The 27,063-nt window shown below is 31.9% G+C and overlaps 1 protein-coding gene across 2 annotated transcripts in view; it reads right to left on the bottom strand.

Moving 5' to 3' along the window:
* Positions 1–5,152, bottom strand: part of LOC143909037 (glycine receptor subunit alpha-4-like) — a 46,925-nt gene extending 41,773 nt beyond the window's left edge. For both annotated transcript variants that reach the window (XM_077426927.1, XM_077426928.1), the window contains exon 1: positions 5,004–5,152. In XM_077426927.1, the coding sequence (XP_077283053.1) occupies positions 5,004–5,056 (53 nt within the window). In that variant the 5' untranslated portion in view covers positions 5,057–5,152. The remainder of the gene's footprint in view (positions 1–5,003) is intronic.
* Positions 5,153–27,063: the final 21,911 nt, after the last annotated feature.

The following is a 27,063-nucleotide window of genomic DNA, read 5'->3' as shown; positions in this document are numbered from 1 at the left end:
ATTGACATTTTGTGATGTGACGTTTCTCTGTTTTGTGACGTCACAGAAACTGGCGAATCGCGAGTGAAATATTAAGCCAAAGTTTAATTTAATAAAAATTATTCTATTTATTTCTAGAAACATCGTTACATTTGTTCCGTGCGCTCAGAACCAAAATAACCATTTTAATTATCATGAGTAATTTGGATAGTCGAGAAACATTTGTCATGTGAATGTTCTTTAAAAAAACGTTTACATATTTTTGTTCATTGCTCGCCTTTTGTATTATTTTAATAATTATGTATTAAATATAATTTAAATTATTATTTGACCAATGTTCCAAGACGAGACGACAATTTCGCTGCGCGGAAAATCAAAGGGCTGAGAAGGAAATTTTTTGACAATAGATAAAATTCATAAAACCAAATCAAAGTTCACAATCAACATGATGTTTGAAAGGTTCCACAACAATTTGATGGTTGAGAGGTTCCACAAATATCGTGGAACCTCTCAACCTCCTGTTTGAATTCGTCATTTTTTAGGGCATAAATAACTACATACATACATAAAATATCATATATTTCATATTCCATTATTTATTATTTTTTGAACTATTTTCAAAATTGCTTAAAAATCATCAATGTCTAAATTTTTTTGACACATAAAATTTAAGAAAAAATATTTTTCTATTGATTTTGGGACTGTGCGTTAGATTCTGACCAGTGCGGGGGGAGGGGGGGGGGTCTGAAACACAGCTTTAAAGGAACGTTGAATGTGACTCAATATGAAAAATAAAATATAAATGAAACTGATTGTTAGACTAAAAAACATATGTATGTATATTTATATATGAATGTATGTAAAAAATCTCCACCTTCTGATTTTTTTGTACTAAAAATAAGAAATCAAGTTAATTAATTAAAAGAGTTAAAAACAGCGAATTTTAAAAACGATTCAATAATAATAAATTCATTAATTGTTTTATTTCAAAATCTATGTAGACTTCAAATGTAGGAAAATCGTCATACTACGACGAACATTTGAACTGAGACGTTAATTATTTACACAAGACGATTTTGTATCGAACTACCTTCTTCATTGCCCTTTAAAATATCGATTAATCAAGATACCTACTGGGATTGGTATGTAGTTAATTGCTAACAGATAGGATAGCAATGTCTACAAAAGTGACCAACATATGTAATACCAAACGACAGGTGTGCTAGTAGGTTGGATCTTAAATCGCGTGCTTAACCCAGCTGCTAACCGCGTCTGGGACATAAAATTTCATCCACATTACACATTATGATCTTCAGATCTTTTATTGTCTGGGCTGATTCTGGCTGGGTCGTGGCTTCTGGTCGTGTTTACGTCTGGTCGAGCTGGCCGCTGGCCCAGCCTCGACTGCCCTAGCCGTCACACCACGTGTTGCATCACCTTATCTATGTACTGTCTTATGTTCCAACTGCACGTAATCCATCTTTGATCTTCCTTAATTCGACGGTGCTCAACCCTCCTGCTCAAAGTGGAGATAAGCCTCCACTTTGGACACTGTCCATCGGTTATCAGTTTTACAACACGTATGTAGACATCGGCAATAAGCTATCATCGACGAGATAATTAATTATTTTTAATCTGTAGCTTACGATTCCAAATGATTCACTTGTAGAGCTGTTTCAACGAATGTATATATATATATATATATATATATATATATATATATATATATATATATATATATATATATATATATATATATATATGTATAGTGTCGTAACAGATCTCATTAAAAGTATAAGGTAGTATGAAAGTTTCGCAGAAATCGTCACCATTAGACTTGGTACACACACCAATGTACTATTACAGTGGAGGTATTATATAAGAAGCCATATATAATGATGTAAAAGTCAGGTACTTTTTCTATAAAATGCTAGTTTTACTGCAGTTTTAATGCACTTTTAAACAAAATTAGTACTTAATAAAATTTAATCTTCAATTTATTCAATTTAATGTATTATCGAAAGATTTATTCTAGATAAAGTCACACTTGATAAAATTTGTTATTTTGATTTTTCGTTTAAAGACAAATTAAAAGAAGATGAGGAATCTTTTAAATATTTTTCTTATTATAGAAAAAATATATTTTCTAAAAAATGTTCATATTACATATAGCCAGCAGTATGGCTCGGTGGTTGCGTTTATGTTTAGCACTGAGAGGTTACCGGGTTCGATCTCATGCTAATCTTTAATACTGCTGGTCAGACTTGTATATTTGTGACTCCAAGTCGATCGCTTCCTACGGAATTTATCTGATTTCATTGTTGAAACGTTTCCTCTATCAAATTGGCCAAAACTATCCTACCCGCTATGTCACAAATATATTAATTTGAATTATGTACAAGTCTAAATCCATAGATGTCTCTATGGATTAATTAATTGTTAATTTCGTGTTCTTCAGCCTCTAAAATTACAGTGATTCATGCAATAAAAAATACTGTATTGTTTTTAATTAATTGTCTAGGAAGGCGCATTGGGGTTTACCTGCTAGGCCTTCCTGGTATACATACATATATATATATATATATATATATATATATATATATATATATATATATATATGTAAAAAAAATATATATCTGTTAAGTGACTGAAAAAACATACTACAACAATTTTCCACAATGCTTTGACTGTGATGTCTTTTACTATTGAATTTTCAAGCTCAAATCGTACAATAAGACTTGACTCAATATTTGAACAACATGTCGTACGCGTGAACGGCCAAGGAAGAGCGATCAATGGCAGACAACAATTGGCCGAGGGGTTCATTTTCGCAACGTCAATTGACGTCAATACACGGGCAATACCTTGTCGGACCACTGACTATTCTCGTGTCGGTATTTAGTGCAGTTGGGCACGACGCTGCTACTAGTGGTCAATTTATAGATTTATTTATTTTTGTGTCCGATTATGTTAGCCCTATTCCACGTGCTTCCTCACGACGAAGGTCACAACGATAATCAAAAGATTCATCTCCACGTTGAGCTATGAATATAGATATGTATGTATGTACGTATGCAGTTAATGTAGCGTTCAGCAATTATCACATACTTACAGAAAACGAAAGTAGAATAGAACGAAGACAATATTGAAAAAAAATTGACGATTTTTTGAGTGGCATTTCAATGCCAAGTTCAACGTATTGGAACCGGTCCAATGAGAATTTTTCAAATTTTTAAATTACACCTACTTTTCAGATCGGATTTCTTGATTTGATGGTGGCGGAAGTCGGTGACCTTTCTCAGCCACTTTCGACTATTTTCGATAGGAAGTCGTGTGAAGGGCCTTTATTTTTGAACCGGAGAGCTTTTTGGCGGCTCATAGGGTCACCGTAAATTATCCGGCGGTGACTTGCAACTAAGTAGTTAACCTCGCCGTTAACAATGGACCTAGCTTTCAACTTGGAAAGCTCTCCATTAGCGCTAGTTCTGTCCGGAATAAATATTTGCATAAAAGTTCAACGCTGCCGTAGGTAATTAGTGATTGTCATTAATTTTCACCTACTATATATCTTAAAACGCACTGTTCAAACATCAATTAATTTGCAAAAATCAAACTAAAACACGTTTCATTAAGTTTGTCGAACATGTTATCAGCCACCGAAATGGAAAAAGTTTCATGTCGTGTTTCAATGATTTATAGCTGTGTTCGAAGAGACTCATGCCATTTACTGTGCCTGCTGAATATTTATTATGTGATTTTTTTCAGAGCAAATTTAAGCCGATTCGTTTCATATCTGCATACATACATGAATAGGAGAAATCCTTTCGTTTGATAAGTGTATTATATAAATTTATTTCGGGTTGTCAAACCTTGGTGAGCGCCCGACCTTGTCTGCTAGTCAACAAGGGCCGAGACGACAATTGACGCCGCAAATTTGGCAATTAAAAATGCGATTGGTTCCAACAAAGCAGAAAATATGTGCGAAGCCGTAGCAAAAGCGCAATTATCCACATGCAAATATACCAGACAAAGGGGTACAAAATGCGCAAATACTTGATGAACACTATTATTCCTACAAAATGTTTTGCAATAATAATCCCCAGCTAAAAACATTATCCAAAATAACGTACTTTAAAAAATCATCCTCTTTATACCTATAATGAGGTAAATAAATTTCATAAAAAAACGGCAAAAATGAAAATATAAGAAAAACAATATATAGGAAGATAAGCTTTCTTACATTTTTAAATTTTTCTTATGTTTTTTTTTCTGTTCTACATAATCTATCGTGTTAATGGACGGGTTGATAAATTTGAAAAGGTTGTTGACCAAGTATAAATACTAATAAAATATTTTTACACGTTCCACTTGATAGCTTTGAAACAACTGTAATATATCAAAAAGCTTAACAACCTTTCTCGAGACGATTAAATGTAGGTTACTGTTTATTGAAATTAGAAACAGCAACTATAATTACTCCAAAACAAAATTCTTGGCACCAGAAAAACCATAACATTTGATGGTTTTTACAAACTTTGAAGACAATGTATGTTGTAAAAACCAAATTTTGACCTACCCTCCAATTTTCAACCCGACTCCAATTTAATACCGGTTAATTTTGATATTACATACATATATAAGAAAATCTTCTATGTACATATATTATACATTAAATATATAGGAATGTTTAATTACGACAAAAAAAGTTGATATGTAGCAATATTTTTATATGAAAACCTACAAATTAGATATTGCTAATTTACTTTTCAAACCTATTTTAATTGATGATTTGATTTTAAATTAAATTAAATTTGAGAAAATTTTAATTCAAATTTCCATTTAAAATTTACAATTGGCACATTTTTCATGAAAAAAAAATATTTTAAATATTTACTAAAAATCAAAGTTTAGATATTTGTATTACATCATGTGGAGAAAGCTTTTAGCTAAAAAAACTTGAAAGAAAACTAGATTGTGGAAAGCACAAAGAAAAATAATAAGATCTAGATTAGATAAAAACAAACCTGATGAAGAACAGGGCGAATAGCAGCGACGAGCACAAATACTTAATAGTCATTTTCTCGCGCTTTTCCAACGCACACTTAACCGAAACCACTCTTGTCGGGAAACTTCCTCACACTTTTCCGATAAAACTGGTCATTCTTGCGCCGCGGCGGGAACTTGAGACTTTTGTCAAACATCATACATCATAACAGTCGGGTTAGATATGTCTCACGTGCACCGCGTCCGTTCGTACCCAGATAAAACACCACTAGTCACTAGAAGAAACAGCCCCGCAATTAGTACTAGCAGGAGGGTGCAGTTTGATTATACCATCGGTTTATGTGTCGCAGAATTCTGGGTTAAACTGGTATTAGCTACGCGTATATATACATATGGACTAGAAAAAATTACACGTGTATAGCATACGATTGCCGATGACGACTACACCCCTGACCTTTCGGGGGCAGGTGGTGTAAAGCGTGTTTCCAAAATATTCGGCGAACGATTATTATTTTTATCGGGGGTGGCGGTTATACGTCGGCATTTCTCCGCACCCATTATCATTACGAAACTTTCGCGTATATAAATAAATGTATTATTTACGTACACCGAATCGATGTTAATTTTGACAAAACAATAAACTATTTTATATATCAGTCACAGACAGGTGTTCGTGTGTGTGTAAATATATTAACATAGCACGAAACTTTTCGATAAAATACCTACTTAGTATCTCTGATATACTATTATTGTACAATAGATAGTAAAATGATTCGAATATCGTCGTAAATTTAACGGCAAGCTGTAAAATTCGACCGACGTGCAGCACTGCAATAAATGTAACGGTAAAATGCCGAAAATTTGCGGACAAGATTTATCATAGTCATATATAATAAAAAAAATGTAAGCCAAGCCAAAAATCGACGATATCTTGAATGGGTGAGATAATTTCAGAAAATGGTACCCTTTATAAATGATCAATTTTCGTTACATAAAGAAAGCTCTGTAGCATTTGATTGAATTAAAAGATATTTAAGCTTATAGAACCGTTTTTAAGTATTACTTTCTTATATGAAGCATACATAAATTTGCGTTTTATTTTGTCACATTAGAAATGACTATCAAATTTTCAATTAAATGAAACGCTTTTAATTAAAATTAATCTATTTTTATTTAAAATTAAAATTGAATATAGTTAAAAATTTGTTTTATCTTTGTCAATATTTAATTTCAATAATAACTAAACTTTAGTACAATTTCAACGATAGCTGCTGCCATCGTAATATAATAGATAATTTCCATTTACTAAAAATCTATTATATTATTAAAATTGCGCATCTTATTGAATAATATTTTATTATTATTCTTCAAAACGTGTCAAACAAGACAATATTTTCAATACAAGTGTACATCTTTCGCTTCACATACATACTCAGATGCAATCGTATACATGTGAGATACATGTAAAACCTCGCATAATCATTATAACGGCATTAAAAGTCCAAATACACACTTTTATCGCGATTTTTTTTAAAGATCGACTATGCGATATCACACATTTGGGATGTCGCGAAGCACCACTCGACTAACTGTTGATTCGCACTGACTGGCACTGACTGTCAAATTTGTGGGGGTGGTTCGGCCGAATTAAGCTCGCATGTTTATATTTGTATATGCATATGTATGCATGTATAATGTGTGAGTATTTGTGTTGTAAAAGAGCGATTTGGTGGGTGTGTGTGTGTATAGGTTGGGGCAGGTCTGTTGGTGGTGGACGACTGCGGTTTGGGCCAGCTCTTCGCTAGGTCACGGGCAGAACCTTTGACGGTCGCTTTCTGCGCAACCACCGACGATTGGCGACATGCAGGACCGAATCGGGCTACACTACAATACAAACTAAAGGGAAAACAAAGACAACTCACCACACCATCCTATGTATAGCTGACTATAGTATAGCTGACTAGCCACGGTCGAAAACAAAACCAAGAACGAATGAATTCAGTCATAAAAGTTGAGCATCCCTAAAAATAATTTATAATACACCCATATATACTAACTTGATAAAACTGCATGCCATATATAATATTCCGTTTGTTACAGACATTACTAACAAACTAACCAGTAGATTCTATGACAGAATCACTAATAACCATACTAACACACTTGTGAAGAGTCTCGGTGATTACTACAAAATGTCTATACCCTTCAGGTATAACACACAGATTACCTAAACACAATCTGCTTTAGGTCATCGAATTTAGAGAGTCTTTAATTAATATTATGTATTAGATGTATTATGAACATTTATCAGGATTGTAAATAGGTTTTTGAGCTCTTTTTCCTATTATGCTGTAGATTAACATTAGAATAATATAATACTATGATTACTAACCAAATTAAATTAAATTGTAAAATAGAAAATGATCAGTAGATCAGTAACTATTAAAATAGATATAAGATGTATTGTGAACATAATTTCGTAATAATAAAAAGCAGCAAATCAAAATGAAAGTTGAGTTTGGTGTGTGTGTGCTTTATTCTACCATAATCACATTTTAAGCTCAACATTATTAATATATACTAGTGTTATGCCCGTTAAAATTTCAACGGGTGGTTTCGAAAACAAATTGATTTAATAGAGTTACAATACCAATAGTAATAATTAATTAATCGGGATCGGAACTGAAACAGAAATCGGGAATCGGAACTGAAACAGGTATTGGAAATCGGAACTGAAACAGGAATCGGGATTCGGAACTGGAAAAGGAATTGAAAACTGGAACTGAGTAAGGATTCGAAATCGATGTACAATAATAATTAATAATACATCTATGTATATAAATAAAATTGAATGTCTGTCTGTCTCGTATAAGATTCTAAGCCACTCAACCAATTATGATGGAACTTTCAAGATTTGTTGTATGCATGTCCGGGAAGCTTATTATATTAGCTAAATATATAAACAATTATTTAATATGAAAAAAAAATGGTAAAAACTACCTAAATAAATTTTCAATTTATGGCGTTAGAAGAAACATTGGTAACAAACAGTATATATATAGAAGTTTTTTCTTTTCTTATTATATTCGTATTATATTTGCACATTTTGTTGGCAGTGTTTTAGCTGTGACGTACATATGTATGGGTGTATATCGAATCGAAACGACTATTATAGTACGGCGAGTGTTAAGGCAGATACATAGATACACAGACACACAGAATTTGATTTGTCAAATTTCAGGATAAACTTATTTTTTATTTTTATTTTATTTCATACCAGGAAGGCATTACAGGTAAACCCCAATGCGCCTTCCTGGCCAAATTACAAACAATACAGCATTTTTATTTTTTTATTATATACATAAGTCGCTAAATTACGAGACACTGACTTAAACTCGACAGTTAACGAGACATCTATGAATTGTACATACATTTTTTATTGTAATATTTACATTAATCATACTCAAATAGTGGTGACATAGTGGGTAGGAAGGAATTTTAGCCAATTTTTAATCGGGAATCGTTTCAACAATGAAATCAGAGAAAATTGGCAAACTCTGATAGGAAACGATCAACCAGGAGTCACAAATCCTGGTCTGACCAGCAGCATTACAGATATACAGAAAAATTCTTTTCAATCGAGGTCAGCTCAAGGGATCGAACTCGGCGCCTCTCAGTGTTAAGCAGAAGCTTAACGACCGAGCCACGCTGCTGGCTATATATGTATGTATACCGTAACGGTCAATGAAAAAGTGTCCACACTAAAAATTCGTATTTTTTTAATTTATTTGCTCTTAATAATATCTATCCAACAATTTTGAATGACAAGTGTTACATAAATATATTTTAAATGATTCGATATCATTTCAGCCTTAATATTATGTAAAATAAAAATTTTATTCAAGTTTTTGTAAAACTGTGTTTTTTAAAAGATTTTGGTGTCTATAGAAAAATATGTTTTTTGGCATAAAAGCTATTTATTTATTAATTTTTTTTTACTTAAATTATATCTAGATATATAATACTCATTACAAACACTTAATTTAATATTGTGCAACCCTTCCTTTATTTTATTTATTACTTTTTTCATTCTCGAAGGTATCGATTCCACCAATATTTTTAAGCAATCGCCTGTAATGTCGTCATACCACACATTTTCGAATGTTTGTATAAGCTGGTATTTACAAATAGGCTTATTGCTATTCACTTTTAACCCCATTATGCCCGATAAGTTCTCGATCGGGTTTAAGACTATTACACAGCCACTCCAGTGTAAAAATTCCATGTTTTTTAATAAAGTCTTTCACCTAAATATCATAACATATAAATTATTTAAAAAAACACAGATATAAATTATTTAAAAAAATATAAACATACGGATTTAGCGCGATGATATGGTGCAGAATCGTCTTGGAAAATGCTGTGTTTCATACGTGCATTGAATTTCAATAGATGGAAATAGGTTCATTGTTAATATATTTTTGTAAACTTTTGCGTTTACCGTTCCGTCAATAAAAGCCATCTCGCTCACCCAAAAGTAAAAGAAGACCCCAGACCATCTATCCTGCAGGACACTTCACCGTTGGCAAAAAGCATTCGTCATTTAGACGCTCCCCAGTTCTGCATCTCACACACCGCATTTAATCGGACCTGAATAAATTTAGTTTACTCTCATTCGAGAAAATCGTATTCTGCCAATCACTTAGGGTCCAATTTTCATATTTTTTGGCCTATTCCAGGCGCTGCAGGCTCATTTTTTTGATGAGAAATGGATTTGTTGTTGGTCTTCTTGCAAAAAAACCTCATTCACGAAGGTGATGTCACGTTGTTTCTAGACTTATTTCTGAACCACTAGCCGCTATAAACTCCGATCTGACATCCATGGTAGTTTTGAAGCGTTCTGAAGACAGGAACACTTCAAAAGTTGATCCTCAGCAATTGTGGTCTTTTTCGGTCTTCCCGGATTTTGTTTTCGTTCTGGAGGTGTAGGATTTGATTTAATCTTGATATATTTGAGCACTGATGTCTTGTTGCATCCAAATTGACTAGCTATAGATCGGGAGCTGACATGTTTGAAAGCATAAATCCCCAGCCCCAAAAAAATATATACCGTAATTTGAATGTGGACACTTTTTCATTGACCGTTACTGTACGTGCACTCGGGTCTTTTTTTAAAAAAAAAAATTGGACTGTATTAACATAATGAACATCATATTGTTTACATACATATAGTACGTACGAAATTAGATGCTTTCCCTGTTTTTTCGCGAGACGTTGTCACGTACATATGTATGTACTTCAGTGTTGAAGCAGGCAAGCTCAACCAGCAGTAAATAAGCGAGTCTCATGTTATGAGTAGAATTACAAGTATTAAAAATATATATTAAATATCACTAGTTTAATTATTTATGAAATTTCAACGATGAGAGTTCGAAAACGACAATTCACAATATGACTGTACTCTACTGAATATCGGAGTGAAATTACTTTGCTTTGTGGATAAAAAGGAATAACAAAGTTGAAATAAAGATACATAATAAAAGTAACGTGAATTATAATAGTCGTAAGTGAAAGTAAGAAGAGGTATAAAAAAGCTGCAAAATATCCAAATTTCAACGAACATAGATATATTGCACTGTGCGGCATCAAAAAATACAGCCAAAAAAATAGTCAGCAGTATAGCTCGGTCGTTAAGCTTCGTTAAGACCTCGATTGAAAAGAGTATATCTGTAGTTTTGCTGGTCAGACTAGGATATTTGTGACTCCAGGTCGATCAGACTTTGCCAATTTCTCTGATTGCATTGTTGAAACAGTTCCCGATTAAATTGGCTAAAAACCATCCTACTACTATGTCGCCACTATTTGAATATGATTAATGTACAATAAAATGTATGTACAATTCATAGATGTCTCATTAATTACGAGTTTTCAATATCTTGTAATTCATTGGCTTGTGTAGTAAAAATGCTGCATTGTTAGTAATTGGCCAGGAAGGCGCATTGGGGTTTACATGTAAGGCCTTTCTGGTATAAAATGTAAAAAAATACGAAATGTTCCCTTATTCGTTAAGAATAATAGAGTTATTGGCTCAGCTTTACTTATAATTTTAGTAACAGTATCGGATAAAAAAATATTGAAATGTGAAAGAGTGAAAGAATTTATTTTCAGCTATCAGCCTAAAATCCCCCCCCCTCCCCTTTTCTAAGTTTTTCATGCGTTGTTATTTATGGGGTGATAATTGAGTGAACTTTAATTTTTACCACATTCACTTTCATAAAAATAATTAACTAATTACAAATATATGGCATGAAAAACAAATTATGAACTTAAGTGTAATGTAATCAACAGTATATAAATTATTCCAACATTCAACGAATTTGCACTTTGCCGAGTAGCCGAGCTTAAGTTCAGTGTACGTAGTGAAAACTTTTTCTAAATCTTATATATAATTTCGAAAGAGACTTTGTATGTACATATGTAAGGTTTGTTGGGAGCACCGAAAACAAATCAAAGTTTCTATGATGACGACATATCGGCGAATGTTTTTTTTTCGATTCAAATAAATTTAATAAAAACACAAATTAATGTTTACTATTATTACTATATTAGATTGTTTTGCCATTTTTAAGCTATTTATATTACAAATACCGAGCGAAACCGGGTAAAACATCGGTCTAAATATTAAGATTCAATTATATATTATTCTTTTTACTTTATCTATGTACGTAGTAACAATGGATGAAGTTTGGTGATCATGTGAAAATTCGAACTCAAGATTTTTACTGATTCGAACTCAGAATCGATTACTGATGACTTTTTCATGATCTAGAAAAAATGTGTGTGTGCCTGTGTGTCTGTGTATGTATCTGTGTATTTTGGGGATTTTTTATGTAGCATCCGAATGCATTTTTTGCAAAAAAAAAAACAACGAATGAATTACCACAGAACTAATTACATACATACATACATATGTATGTATATTGCTGAAATTGAAAAATAATTAAATTTCTGAAGGTAGTTGTAGGAACCTTTAAATATAAATTTCAAGAATAAAATATATATCCGGGATAAAATTGAATTTCTGGGAATAAATTCAAATTGGCAACTAATTGTTGTATTCAAAGTTAAATTAAGTTATTAATATGCTATTATTAAATCAATCAAATTATACGAGTAATATTTTACATATATACTGGTGCAAACATATGTATGTATGTATATATGTACATACATACACACATATGCACATGTATCTACCTAGTATATGTTTATGATTAACTTGGGATCATGATCGTGATCAAGAATATTATGATCTTGAGAAATTTAGAAACAAATTATCGGGAATACATATATGTATAATATATACATATGTACATATGTACATTTGTATGAACATATGTATATTTGCTTTCGCCAAAGTGAAATTTCATAATATTATTCGATAGTGGTCACTATTTAATTAATTGTTTAAACACATTTAATATTTGGAATGAAAAGTAAGTTTTTTCCTAATAAGCTTGAAACACTCATATTAAAGTAGCATAAATAAATAATTTATAAATACTAGCAAGAAAAATAATACCTAAAATAGATAATGATCACTGGCTCACTATTTATTAAAATATAATTGAGATATATTGTGAATATAATATTATAAGTATAAAATTTAACAAAAAGCATTTTTAAGAAATAGGCATTGACAACATTTTGTTACATATAGGTGTACATATAATATCGCTATTCTGTGTGTCTGTCTGTCTGAGCGTTCTATAATAATGCTTGCCGTACTATAATAATCGTTTCGATTCGACATATGTACGTCACAGCTAAAGCACTGCCAAAACGTATACGAATATAATAGCAAAAGAAAAATACTTCTATATTTACAGTTTTCTACTAATGTTTCCTCTAGGCAAATAGACGGCGCTAATTCTCTGAGCGTTTACTACCATTTATTGAAAATTTATTTAATTATTTAAGTAGGCAGGTAATTAAGTAGTAGGTAGGTAAGTAGGCAGTTTTTACCATTTTTTTAAATTTAATACAAATATTAAATTTAATATATTTAAAAAAAATTAACCGCGCGCGGATCGAATACAGAACCGACACATTTCTTTTAATTTAATAACTTAATATGCCAACACTCATGTGATGATATTTCATCGGGTACAACACTAGTAATGTATTATATATTTAAGAGCGGTCTCCGTGACGAGACAGAATGTTAAATGACAGAAAACGCAAATATCGGAAGGCAAAGATCGAAAATCGAAAGATCTTAAGTCGAAAGATAAAAAAAAATGGTGCATGGTAAACGGTACATACTCACTTATTAATGTGCGCGCGTAGAATACGGGAGGAAAAGCATGTTCCTCTTGTTCCTGTTATATATATCCTGCTCGCGCAAATTAAGTGCTAAAATCGAATGGAGTAGGGCATCCAATCCCGGAAGGTTTTTTCAGGGATTGCGGTGCTAGAAATTTCCGATCCCGGGATCCTGGTGCTGACACCGGGAAATTAAATATATAAGAAAAAAATATTTTTTTCAATAAAATATTTTTGTATTTATTTAAAAAAATACACGTAAATAAAAATATACTTAAAATATTAGTAATAATAATATATAATAAAACACAAGTATAAATAATAAAATAAAACGAAAAAAATGCAATACAATATGTACATGTACAAAAATGCAATATGTACATGTACATATTTAGATATTATTATATTTGTTATTACTTTATCTATGTACGTAGTAACAATAGATGAAGTTTTGTTTTGTTATGTAGTACTGAATTATTATTATTTTTTTTTTAAATGAGATCGAAGTAAACTTAAAGTGCTTAAGAGGGTTGTACACCTGAAACCTTAATTTTGTTACCGTTCCTTTCTTCGATATATATATTGAGTGTATGTATATATTGAGTGAATGCGACAATATATATCAATATATATATTGAGTGAATGCGACAGTTGCGCTTCGACCAGATGAAACATATTTTAAATTGACAAAATCGATGTTTCGTATTCTGCTATTTTCTCCTCCAAAACTGGACCAATTTTTAAAAAAATTTCATCATCGGTATGAGAAAGATATTTTCTGTGCATCTATCGGCGTATTTTTTTTAAAATCGACCGTTAAATAAGCACGCTGGACTCGTTTCGTGGGTGTAAAAAAGAGGCGATTTTATAGATGTTTGGCGGCTCCTAGCTCATATAAAAAATAATTAATCAAAAAAATAAAACGATAGATGCACCCCAATGGTGGATATCCATAGCATATTAAAAAATAATTTCTCTAGTGCCATAATTAAGGAAGGGAGAAGTATAGTACGTTTGTATGGACAAGGCGCTGCTGTCCAGCCCTCTTAAGGGGGTATTTTAGTCTAGAGGCATAAATTGTAGGTATTTTTTAAGGTGCAATAAAAAATTAAAAAAAAATTACCAGCCATTATTTTACCAAATATTTATTAATGACCCTGGTTGACACGATTGCCACCCTCCTAGTAATTTTAAATCAAAAAAACAAATTAATTCTTAATTCAAGTAAATGTTGCAATCACCCGACTACGGAAAAGTCAAAAAATATTTTTTTCGCAACATAGCGGTTGTCTGAAATGAAAAGACATTTTTTACCAGTTTTTTTTACTTTTCCGAATTTTTAAAAAATAGTAAAAATTGAAATTTTATTATAGTTTTGGTTAGCGCGATAGAGTAATGTATAGAAAAGGCTCACACCTAATTTCAAGTAAATTGGTTCAGTAGAACTTGAGATATCATGACAAACCTTTATTCAAGTTTCGGGTAAAGTTACGCGTCGGTTGGATGCCACGTCACTAAAACAGCTATATCTCCGAAAATAATTTGAATTTTGAAAAATCCACATAAGGACATATTTTTAAAGGCCCTTTGTGGCAAACCTCTTTTTTCTTTTTTTCTCTGGTAACGCTAAAATCGAAGTGGTGTCTAAATGGAACCACTGGGACACTAGGGAAAAATAATGAAATTGTGGTCATTCCACGGCACCATTGGGACACAAAGGGTTAAGCTTTGAAAATATGAAAAAAAATCGATTTTTTCAAATTTCTAGACTAGGATACTCCCTGAAGGTTTCATCGTCCAACGATGATCCTATTTTAGTCGCGATTATTACCCATTCGGAAAAAACACGTCCAGATTCCACATTAGCGGGTAGTATGAAGCTTAAATTGTAATAACAATTTTCGAGCTTTTATCCACGCTTACCATCAATTCCAAAATTTGAAGCTCTTTTTTTACTATATTTAATAAATCTGGTGTTGTTGGTATTTTTTTGAGTGTTGGAATTTAATTCTTTGTTAATTACTTTATCAAGTTTTTCTTACAAGGACTGTTCAACTTCTAGTTCGACTTCCTCTACATATGTCGTCATCTATTTCATGTGTTTCTGTATCTGGCTCTGAAGTATTATCTGATGATTTGGACATTCCAAAAACCAGGTTTTTAAAACTGGAATGAAGAAGAAACATGAGTCCGAAGTTTTTTTATTCGACGAGCAAGTAAATCCTTCAGTTGAATTGTTAAATCACCGTTTCCTAAATTGTCCATCATAAAATTTATAGTCGTGTCAGCTGAGAGATGAGTTGCATCACGACGACAAAATTATTCGACTGCTATCTTTACAGGTTCTAGCGGCAACATGAAAAACATGCTGTTCCACTGAGTTTTGACATAAATTTTCAATTGAATTTCTTATCCGTATTGTTCAATACATACATGCTACAATATTTGTTCGACACAATCATTCATAATATTTCTAAAAACATATTTTTAATGAAAATGAAAAATGAAAAAAATATTTTCAATAGCAAAATAATTTTGAAGTTGTCGACGAAGAGTGCATGCGTCCAGAACACGTGTTCAGACCGGAGGTTGAAACACAACCGATTCTCAAAAATCCGAATAAAAAACAACATTTTCTATACCTAACCTATGACCTACGTATAAAAAACAACATTTTCGATCGGATGACCTAATATAACACGTTGTTTTATGTTTTATAAATTTTATTTTTGTAAAAATAATATTTTTAAATAAATTTATGCCAGCACCGTAATCCCCGTATTGAGACTAGTTTCAGCACGGGGATTCACGGTACCAGAAAACGCCGGGATCCCAGAATTGGATGCCCTAATGTCGAGTATATCTGCAAGTGATCTACTGAGAGTAGTACCTTAATACTTGAGCTTAACTTAAATATGATTAAGTTTTCCATCAGAGGAATCATCCATATACTTCGTGTAATGAAATTGTAATGCAAATAGTTAAATTTAATCACTGACTTTTACAATGGGACGTAATAATAATTGCGGTTTCGCAGTGGCGACGGCACGAAGAGATCTCTGAAACAAAATGAAGAGACTTGAGATATTTTCAGATGATTGTGTGAATGTGTGTGTGTAAAATTGTGATTGATAATCCAAATGCGGTCCTGTTGGACGACACTTGGCGGTCTTCCCCTGAAGCCACGTGGTTCGCGGTTCACTATTGCCACCGTTCGCTCTTACAACTACATTTAACATCTTTCGTCGTGGAAAAAGTTGTATTATGACAACAGTCGTTATGTAGTGCGACTTTGTTCTTGCGTTATTTTTGAACAACACCATTGTCTAGGCGAGCCAACGCTAAATTTCCCAGAATTGTGGACACGCTCATAACATATTTTCTATTAAATCATATTTTCACTCAATTTATAATTTTTCACACCTCAGTTTTCTTTGATCATACATACAATTGAGATATAAAGGTTAGTTAATTTAAAATTTATATTATATTGTTTTTGATTGGCCAGGTAAGCGCATCGGGGCTTACCTGATAGGCTTTCCTGGCATAGGAATAAAATAATATAAATTTGCGCTCTATAATTAAATGTATAAATTAAGCGAATATAAACTCCGTCAAGCCCACAACCATAATAGTCATGTAAAGCTGTGGGAAAATTTTAGGAAGCGCTTTAATAATAATAAGCTACATACATATGTATGTGCAAGTGCGTCACACGAGAGACTTTCACCTCGAGATCTTTGGCAAAATAACGAAACGTGTAACACATTCTCAAGATTGTTTTCAACTCGGTTTCAACGACTTGGTCAAATGACCTGTGTTAATTTTGATTTAATACAAAATCATAAAATAACTTTAATTACGAGTCAAAAATATGTGTATGCAAAACAACGAAGCCTGGAGAGAATTTTATTTGAATCCTAATTGTTCATTGAGACTTTTACCATAAGGTGGATAATTAATCTGTTTTAAAATATCGTTTTACTACTTGGACGAAGGTAGTTCAATCTCGTAATTGCTCGCTATTATCGTCCAGACCACAACTGGTCTTTCCCGGGTGGAGCCCTGTTTGTGCAAGATTGATCGATTGCACGCCGATAAGGGTATCAATCACGCATGAAAAAAAGTCCATTCTTCAAATGTTTTAATTAAAAATTCAAATAAAAAAATGGAGACAATTCTCTCTTATGTTTTGACTGTTTTGACGGTTTTAGTTTTACTGTATACTATTTATTGTGTTGTTATAAGATGTCGACATTCTGCACAACGATGTTCGAAATATGTCACCTGGAATGTTTCATATGTATGTACATACATATGTACATGTGTCATTGTATGCCCGTCACTATATTTTAAATAAAAAATATTTTATTTGTCTCGGAATGCTTTTAATTCTCCGCCTATTAACCGATGAAAATAAGCAAACAGAAAATCACGAAATAAGTGTACCTATCAAAAATTTTCTTCGTGTATTAAATTTTGTGCATATACATTTCGCTGCGTACTTACTATATACCTACATGCTCATACGACATACCTACATAGTGTATGTTCATATTCAAATAAAAATATTATAGTATTTTTTTATTATTGAATTATATTATATTTCAATGTCTCAAATAATTTTAGTTGAAGAAAATGGAGTATAGAACTATTTTCAAGAAAAACCGTCAAATACGTTTAAATGTTCTTTCATAGATGGTGTTTTCCCATTACATTTTTTAAGTATTTAATTTAAAAATAATATTATAAAAATAAATTTCTTTCAATTTACAAAATATTGTTAGGTAATTGTTAAATGATATTAAAAGATTAGACATATTTTTTTCATTGACAGTTTATTTTGGTAGAGGAAAAATGATAGATTGTATATTGAGTAAAGCTTCATTTTTTGTTTCACAGATGGGTTCTTTCTATGTTAAGCGATTCAATAATTTTTACCTTTGCAAATAATATGTATATGTATATGTACATATATGTATGTATGTATGTGATTTTTTTTTATTACCCCAATTAACGATAAATCTTGAAATGTATTAAACCTGAAAGTATCGTAAACTACTAAAACTAAAAATTATAATTTAATATTTTGATACCCCATTTAGTATATTTGACGAAAATATGAAATGCTAATTAAATATCTTGACATGGAATAATAACCTATTATAGATTGTTATAATTTATATTAGTAGTACATATGTATACATACATGTATAGTAAAATAACCAGGATGTGAATGTTTTTCAAATGAAATTAAATGTGTTTTTACTATATATTTTATGTGTATGTATGTACATATGTTTATATAAAATATGTGTTGTTTATTTATTATCTGACCACAGTGTCATAGTGGGGTAACCTGTGAAGTCTCCTTGGAATATGTTTACTAAAATAAAATAAAAACCATAGGATAACCATTTAAAAAATTAAATATGAATGATCAATAGACATAAGCGTATTTCATTTGTTCAAAAAGTTCCGTTTTTCTTAAACAGATTTAATTCCAACAGTATTATAATTCATATTCTGTTTATTATAATTGTGTTTCGAAAAACATGATTATATTTGGAAACGCAGCTGAACTCAAGTTTTTCGTTTTATTTTTTTTTGTGACATATTTTATCCAAATCCAATATATTTATGAGGGTGCGTTTGTTTGCGTACATTATTTATAAACGGATAACCTCGTAATAAAGACGCACAAAGTTGGGTAAATTATCCCATTCACCGTGGGTTAATACACAATTTGTCCAATTAGCATATAAATCGTGTAATTTCAGTACGCCTGAAACTTTCAAAGAAAAACAGCGTCGCTAAAAAATACACTAATGCAAAAAATTCAAAGTGAAATTACTCACAAAGACTTGTGACCGAAGACCATAAAATTAACCGAGAATAACTTTTTTTGCAATTTCAAGTGGTTGAAATCACATACAAATTGGAAATGACATACATATATTTACTTATTTTTGTGTGTTTCCACGCCTTAATTGTGGTTATATGAAGCACAAAATAAAGGCAGCAATACAATTATGAAGAGAAGTTTGTGTTTTTCTTTTAAAACTAATCTAGCGGTCTTAACAAAGACCTTTTACAGCCGGATAAACCTTTGAGTTGCTTAATTGCGGAAAATTTCTCTTCATTTTTATCCAATCTCTGTATTTCGTGCTCAAAGGGTCGCTCAAAACAGGCTAAAGGTTAATTAGAGAAAAAATGTATACACACCTAAAAACAAACTCTCACTTCGATAAAAAAAAATATAAAAAAACCCCGTTGACAAACGATAAAAAAGGGCACAAAGAAAAAATTTGCATGTCTTGTCAACTCTTTCCGTTTCGAAAATTAAATTTCAAGCGCTGAAATGTTAATTAAATTCATTCGAAAAAGCTCGCATCCAAAATGGACCTTTACGTTTTGATGTATATATACCCATGTCCACACGGGCATCCAGCGGAATAATCAAATTGCGAAATGTTAAAAGCAAACGTGTCGTCAATTTTGATTAATGATAAAGTCAGCCATGCACACTTTTGAATCTTCCTGTACATTCAAAGTTCGAGTCTAATATGATTTTATGCCCGAGTAAAATTGATACGTAGATTAATTAAATTCGGCGAACAATTGTGTAAGCGATTAGGGGTTAAAACGTTAAATTCAAACGACACGGATTAACAATAGCGTTAATTAAAATTAGGTACACCCACGACATCCAAAATCGAACGGATCATAATGTTAAATATTTATGTGATATTTCAAGCACCGTAATAATTGCGAAGGGAACCGAGGAAACCCTTTCAATCGCCTCATCAGTCTGGGAAATTGTATGAGGAAATGGGTCGACACGGGGATGGGAAAGCCGTTCGTTTCTTTTCCGTATTACCGTTCAATCTCACTTCAGTTCTATAAATATTTTCAAAGCTTTTGACTATTCAAAAGTATTCCAACCAAGTTGGTACGCAATCAAGATGAGTCACTATTGTATCAAAAGAAAACCAGCAGCGTGAACTAGTGGTTAGCATATATGCTTTCGAACATAGTGTTCGAGGTCCACTGGTTGCTGCTGTCCAAACCTTGGTTTATGATTCCAGGTTGATCGTTTCCTATTAGAATTTGCCAATTTATCTGATTTTCATTGAAACGGTTCCAACAAATTGGCAACTTTTACCCATTTCTCGCAATTTTCGAGTTTTCAGTATCTCGAATTTCCCTAACCCTGACTATAAAAATGCTACAAATTTGGTGATAAATGTCTCACAAATTTTCCAGTTTTTCAGCATCTCAAAATTTGGCGATTTATATTTGAAAAAAGTTCTATCCATATATGTGTAGTTTGCTCTTTTAAAATTATTCTAAATATTGTATATCCATGTTTGTAATTGGCCAGGAAGGCGCATTGGGGCTTACCTGTTAGGCCTTCCTGGTATATATGTGGGTGATTGGATTATTACGCACAGTGCGATCGTCTAAAACAGTGCTTCCCAATTACTTTCATGTCCCGACCCTCTAAATCTGAAATAATTAATTCCCGGCCCCTAAAAAAATTTTTTTTCTAAGGTTTATTTGGCAGTAATAATTACAATTATAATACACATATTTATATTCAGCACAAAATTATAGGAACTTGCTTATAAACATTTTTTTTAAATAAAAACTACATATATACACACAGGAAACAATTTAATGCGATAGATGAGGTCGCATGATTTTACATAGCAAATCGATATCGGGTTCAATGTCAGAAATGCTAACTCGCAAAGCATCTTACAAAGTCTCCGTAGAAAGGCATGACATTTGCTTATTTTTTAATATAAGTAATGACGAAAATGCTGTTTCGCATGGGTACGTAGACGCGAAAGGAATAAGAGTTACCAGGGCTTCTTTTCCAATAGCAGGATATTCTTGCTGTCGCCTTAACCAAAATTCTGAAATACTTTTTCATTAAATTCCCCTTCAAGCAAATTATCTGATCTGATATCGATCAACTTTTCTTGGGCTGTCCACGCAATATGATCATATTTTAAGGACTTGGCAAATGGTGTTCTTATCCAATTGTTCCTTTCATCCTCATTCAAGTTTGGGAAATATTTTTTGAAAAATAGTATCGATTCGGTAATGTGATCAAGTATAACATTTTTCATAGAAGTCGACAGTGATATTTCACTATTTGCGAGAAAATCATTCAAACACGAAAACATCTCCGTGCATCCTTGACTAATACCTTTTGACCACAAAGAAAGCTTTTGTTGGAAAGTTTTCATATAATGTGTTATTATTTAACAGACTTAAATATATAAATTCCCTTAATACGCAATGTGGAAAAATATTCATAAATGAATATTTTCGCGGCCCCCGCGAGAAATCCTACGGCCCCCCAGGGGGTCGCGACCCCCCAATTTGGGAAGCACTGGTCTAAAAGACAATATTTGCAATTAAAATCGCGAATACGGAATATTTGACACTCGAGTTCTCGTTAGTATGATAGTTATCGTTAGTATGATGGACTTTTCGGCTGCCAGATGTTCCGTTATAGAGATTTTAGTGACTTTGGGGCGAGCGCTTTGTGAGCAATAATCACCGAACCATATGTACATATGTATATGTAACAATAAAATTAAATTAGAAAATAAGATCTTTGGAAAATAACGATTTCTATGAAAAAAACTACAAATTAAATAACTTCATTTTTAAAATTCCACTATACATATGAATATACATTTACATTTTCTTGAAAAAGGTTCAACAATGAAATATTTAAATTCGCCACGTATTGTTCGAATAGAATAACTTTTTAATGTTAATTCACGCTCTATAAATTTAAATTTCCTTCTATGAAGTGAATTATATAAAAATTAAAAACATCACATACAACTATCAAATATATAGCAAAGTTCTACTGTATTGTATATGTACATATGTATTGTTACAGTACGTAGTTTACTAGGATTTCGCCCAAATCTATTTTCATATTTGAAATAATCTCGCATAATGAGATTTTCATTGATTTCATTCTAGGGGTATTTTACCCTCCGTTTCCGGTTCTTTGACCCTTCCAGAGTCGGGTAAATGATTTGGTGTTTTGCTAGCGTACTAGTTGGCGTGCTGCGAAGTCCGCAGCTACCACTCGCTGCCAAGTGTTCCATTTAGCTCCACTGCACCAAAATCTACTCCGATATTTATGTTGCTTGAGCCTCGTGTGATCCTTACAAAACTTGTCGACAATATCTGGATTTGGATTTTGGCCAAAAATGCAACGCACCGTGCAGCCTTATGCCCATTCATTCCCTTCGATCCGGCCCTTATCCTTTCGCCTAGTTAACTTTTCCACATTTTACAAATTTCACATTAAAAAATACAGTTTTCACAAATCATCCTCATACAAACTTACATGTATGTATATGTATGTATGTAATATAAAATATTATATTGTTTCTAGTGGAAATAAGCCGGTAAAAGTACATATGTTGTACATAACATACACACACACACATTCGTACCTTGGGGAAATCATTTATTGATTTCATTTAAGCAAGGAATAGAAAATCATACGAATGAAATCGGGATATAATTAATTTCCACAGTAACTATGGAGAAAATGTGGATGTAAAACTTGGAGATTAAATATTAGAATATTTAATGTGGACATGTACCTAAATATATGTATATATATGTACAGAAGTATGGTTAGAATATGCGAAAATTCTTAATGGTTTTTCTTAAAATAATTATGTTCATCAATTTTGTAATTTAATTTTCCCAACAAAATAAATAAAATAACATGGATCTACGAATAATAAGTGGAGAAATAAACATGGATAAATATACGAATACATAGTATACCTACATTATATTTACATACATACATATGTATGTATGTACATACATACATACATATATGAAAATTATAAAATTGTATACATAATAGTGATTGCAATCTAATAGACAGAACCTTTAACGCTAGAAGATTCAATGAAACATATATTGTTACATGCATGCACGTACATTATCATGTATATACATAAATATGTATGTACGTACATATATACGATATGTAAATAAAAAGTCGAATGATATTCGAATGGTAAATAAAAAGTCAAAAACTTGTAACTTGAGAACTTGAGAATGTTTCTATCCTGTGGTAGATATCTAGCTATTTAAAGACTTGAGTCCATATAACGCATACATACATACATATCTATGTATATTTATGAATGTATAGTTAATATTTTGTTTTGACTTAAAAATAAATTTTATATTATTGAGTTCAAAAATGATTCTACTTATAAAATAAACGAAGCCAATTTTCTTTATAAATAATTTAAACAAAACTTGTGTTTAATTTTAGATTAAACTTAAAGAGTAGTTGACGACAATTAAAACTAAAAAAGTAGTTGAAAGTGTTCATATAATTACTTGTGGATATTAAATACGTTCGGTTACATTCACTGTCCTATAATAATTATGTACACATGAAATTTGCCAATTATGTACTGATACGACTCAAAAGTGAATGGATTTATTAATTAATATAAATGTATAAATGTATGTATTAATTAATGTATCCAACTTGAACTATTTTACCGCCGGGAGCGTAATTCAGTAACTTATGCGGTGAAGCTTCGGTACTGAAGAAGCTTAACAGCACGTCAAAAGCACGAGCGAAACATTTACTTATTAGTAATTGCTAGTTGAATGAATGCCACTGTTGAGTTTCATTGTGTTTCGAGAAAGTCATATCAATCGACTAATGAAGGTGTATTTTATTTATATCATGATCCGCATAAGTAAAAGGAATATATGTATCTATGAACATACGTAAATATTTTTTTACATAAAAATATTCTTTATGAATGCACTCAATATTGGTCACTTATACGTTCCAACATATATGTATGTACAAATTTGTTTCCTCTTTATTAAAAACCCGTTCAATAGAATTTCCAAAATATGAGAGATTAAAATAGTGTACGTAGGTTCGTACGCGCTATTCGTTCGTTATAACATCATTTACATAGTAAATCAGCGATTGTTATTTATTCATAATGAATTGGAATGTTCCGCTTTGGAAATTGCATTAAACCACAATAATGAACAAAACATTAGTTACTAAATGGTCGATTTATTGATGAATAGACTCTGATGATGGAAGCTGCAAAATTGCTTAATTGAAAATAGCACTACGGGTGATATTTTTAATGCGATTAGTAAGGTGTCTTAAAATTTTTAATTAAAAAATATGGTATCATTAAACGTAACAAAGTTAGTTGAGCGAAAGACCGTTTTTCAAAGTAATTGTGTACGTAACTAGAGACGTTCACTTCGTTAGCGCGACTCGCGCTAAATCAGAATGCAAATTTGCATTAAATTATAATTACAACATGTGGCTTATACATTGATTCAATACCAAGTTAAAATGTGTATTTAGATTACGCATGCGTAATTGAAAATTATATAAACATTTAATGAGTACATCGAAACGTTTAGAATCTCAATTAATTAGCAAACTTTATTTATTCGCGTAGTAACAATAGACAAAGTTTTCTGATCATTTTACAATCAAATCAAAAAAAATATTACCTTTTATAACATTATCCAAAAATGTTGTGATGAAATGTTCACCGTATGCGACATAATATTTGTTAGAAGACAAATATAATAAAACGATTCGAGAAAGTGAAAATAATATTTAAAGGTTTAAGCAGTTGTAATACGTTTCAGTACTATAGAGATAAGTCACCTGTGACGTCTTCAAATTGAAAGATTTAATTATTAGTTTTATGAACAATAAAGGATAATGGAGATAAATGTTGGTGAAAATTAGAAGTGACGTTTTCCAAAGCTACATACATATTGAATAAGCGAGGCGGTGTCGTGGTTGATCAATATACTAAAAAAATGCCGTTGATAGAATTTTTACGTGTTTTGAAGACAACAAAGGCTAAAAGCAAAGTTAAATTCTAATAGTGAATTCGAATAGTTTGAATTCATCAAAATATGTCTATCAATTAAAGAAAATCAAACGAATTTGAACATAGCCGTTTCGTATTACAGATTTGCTTAAATATATACAAATTTAGCTTGGAATGTAAATAGAATATAATGAAATCAAAGGTAAAAATAATTGTGAAATATATATACGAATATCCATGACCTTTTGTTGAAGAATTCCTAATTGGATATGACGAAATACACTTGTTCGTCAAGGATGTGTACTCTCACCGCTATTGTTTAATATTATTGCTGAGGCCTCGGAAGAAATGGATTCCGGAAATACAATAAATGGTATGACCATCGATAATATTTGATATACAAATGACGGTTCGGTGATTACTAGTCAAATGTGAACCGGTCACAGGACAACCGGTCACTCTTGATCGGTCACATGTGATCACCCGTCACACTAAAACTGGTCACGAGAAAACTGGTCACACCCTAAAACTGGTCACGAGAAAACTAGTCACACCCTAACAACCAGTTTTCTCGTGTCAGATTTTAGGGTGTGACCAGTTTTCTCGTGACCAGTTTTAGGGTGTGACCAGTTTTTTCGTGACCAGTTTTAGGGTGTGACCAGTTTTAGTGTGACGGGTGATCACTTGTGACCGATCTAGAGCAACCGGTTGTCCTGTGACTGGTTCATATATGACTAGTAGTCCGTTTACCGTCATGGACATAGTAGGTACGGGTGGCAGTTATGGCTGCCGACGTTCTAGGAGGACAGGACACAAGAAGAAGAAGAATAATACATATGCACATACATATGTACATTGTAAATACATTGGAAAGCCGACAAACGTGTGTAAGTCGGTGGAAACAAAGAATAAATATGTATGTATCTACATACTTTATAGGCAGTTAAAGTGCTAAAAAATGTGCTCTTTAATAAATGTATAGGTATTCATATATCTGCATAAAAATTCACAAAATGATATGAAATAGGAACGGGGCAACGAACATGTTTACGAAAGTTTAAATTTTAATTGTCGAACTTTTAACAGTTTTTGCCAATACAAAAGAATATGCTGATATTAAAAATGTTCTACCCAATGAAGTTCCAAATGTGTGATCACCAATTTTGATAACCCCTCGAGAGTTGATAATAGACAGATAGGAAAATGCAACATAAAAATTGTATTTAAAAGGTACGAATGAAAGAGAAGTAATGGACTTCGCAAGAAATATTTTGTGAGCTGAGAGCGCAGACGATATCAAAGCATTAGTTAGTAAATTGAAATTTTATATTTCAGCTTTGACAAAATCCATCGACTTTATCGAGGACCAACAGAAAATTCTCAAATCAACGAGAGACGACAAATCAGATATAAAAACGTATACTTATATGTATCTACGATGAGTGAAATGGTATAATACTTAATAAAAAAAATGATGACTTTTAATATTCAGTTGCACAAAACGACGAGTTTAGTCGTTGATTTTCAATTTTGCAACAATACAATTAATATGATTAAAACTCATATTTCCAGAGGCTATACCCAATCGCCGAAACTGCTGTTGGATAATAGAATTATGGAATTCTAAAAGATTTAAATAATACAACACCTTTAAAATGTGTGGCATCACATGAAAATAAGGATACTTAAAGATAAAGAGGTTGATCTCGATAAAAACGAACGAAGACAGCTCAACGCCACTTCATTGTGCCGGATTGAAAAGCAATTTTAATTCTTTCAAAATACCCTTGGAAATGGAAGCCGATTTGAATATAAGGAATAAATAAGGTTTAGCGCCACTTCAATCCGT

Source organism: Arctopsyche grandis, chromosome 3 (genome assembly GCF_051622035.1).
Source record: "Arctopsyche grandis isolate Sample6627 chromosome 3, ASM5162203v2, whole genome shotgun sequence".
NCBI lineage: Eukaryota > Metazoa > Arthropoda > Insecta > Trichoptera > Hydropsychidae > Arctopsyche > Arctopsyche grandis.
This window is presented reverse-complemented; position numbering and strand designations above follow the sequence as displayed.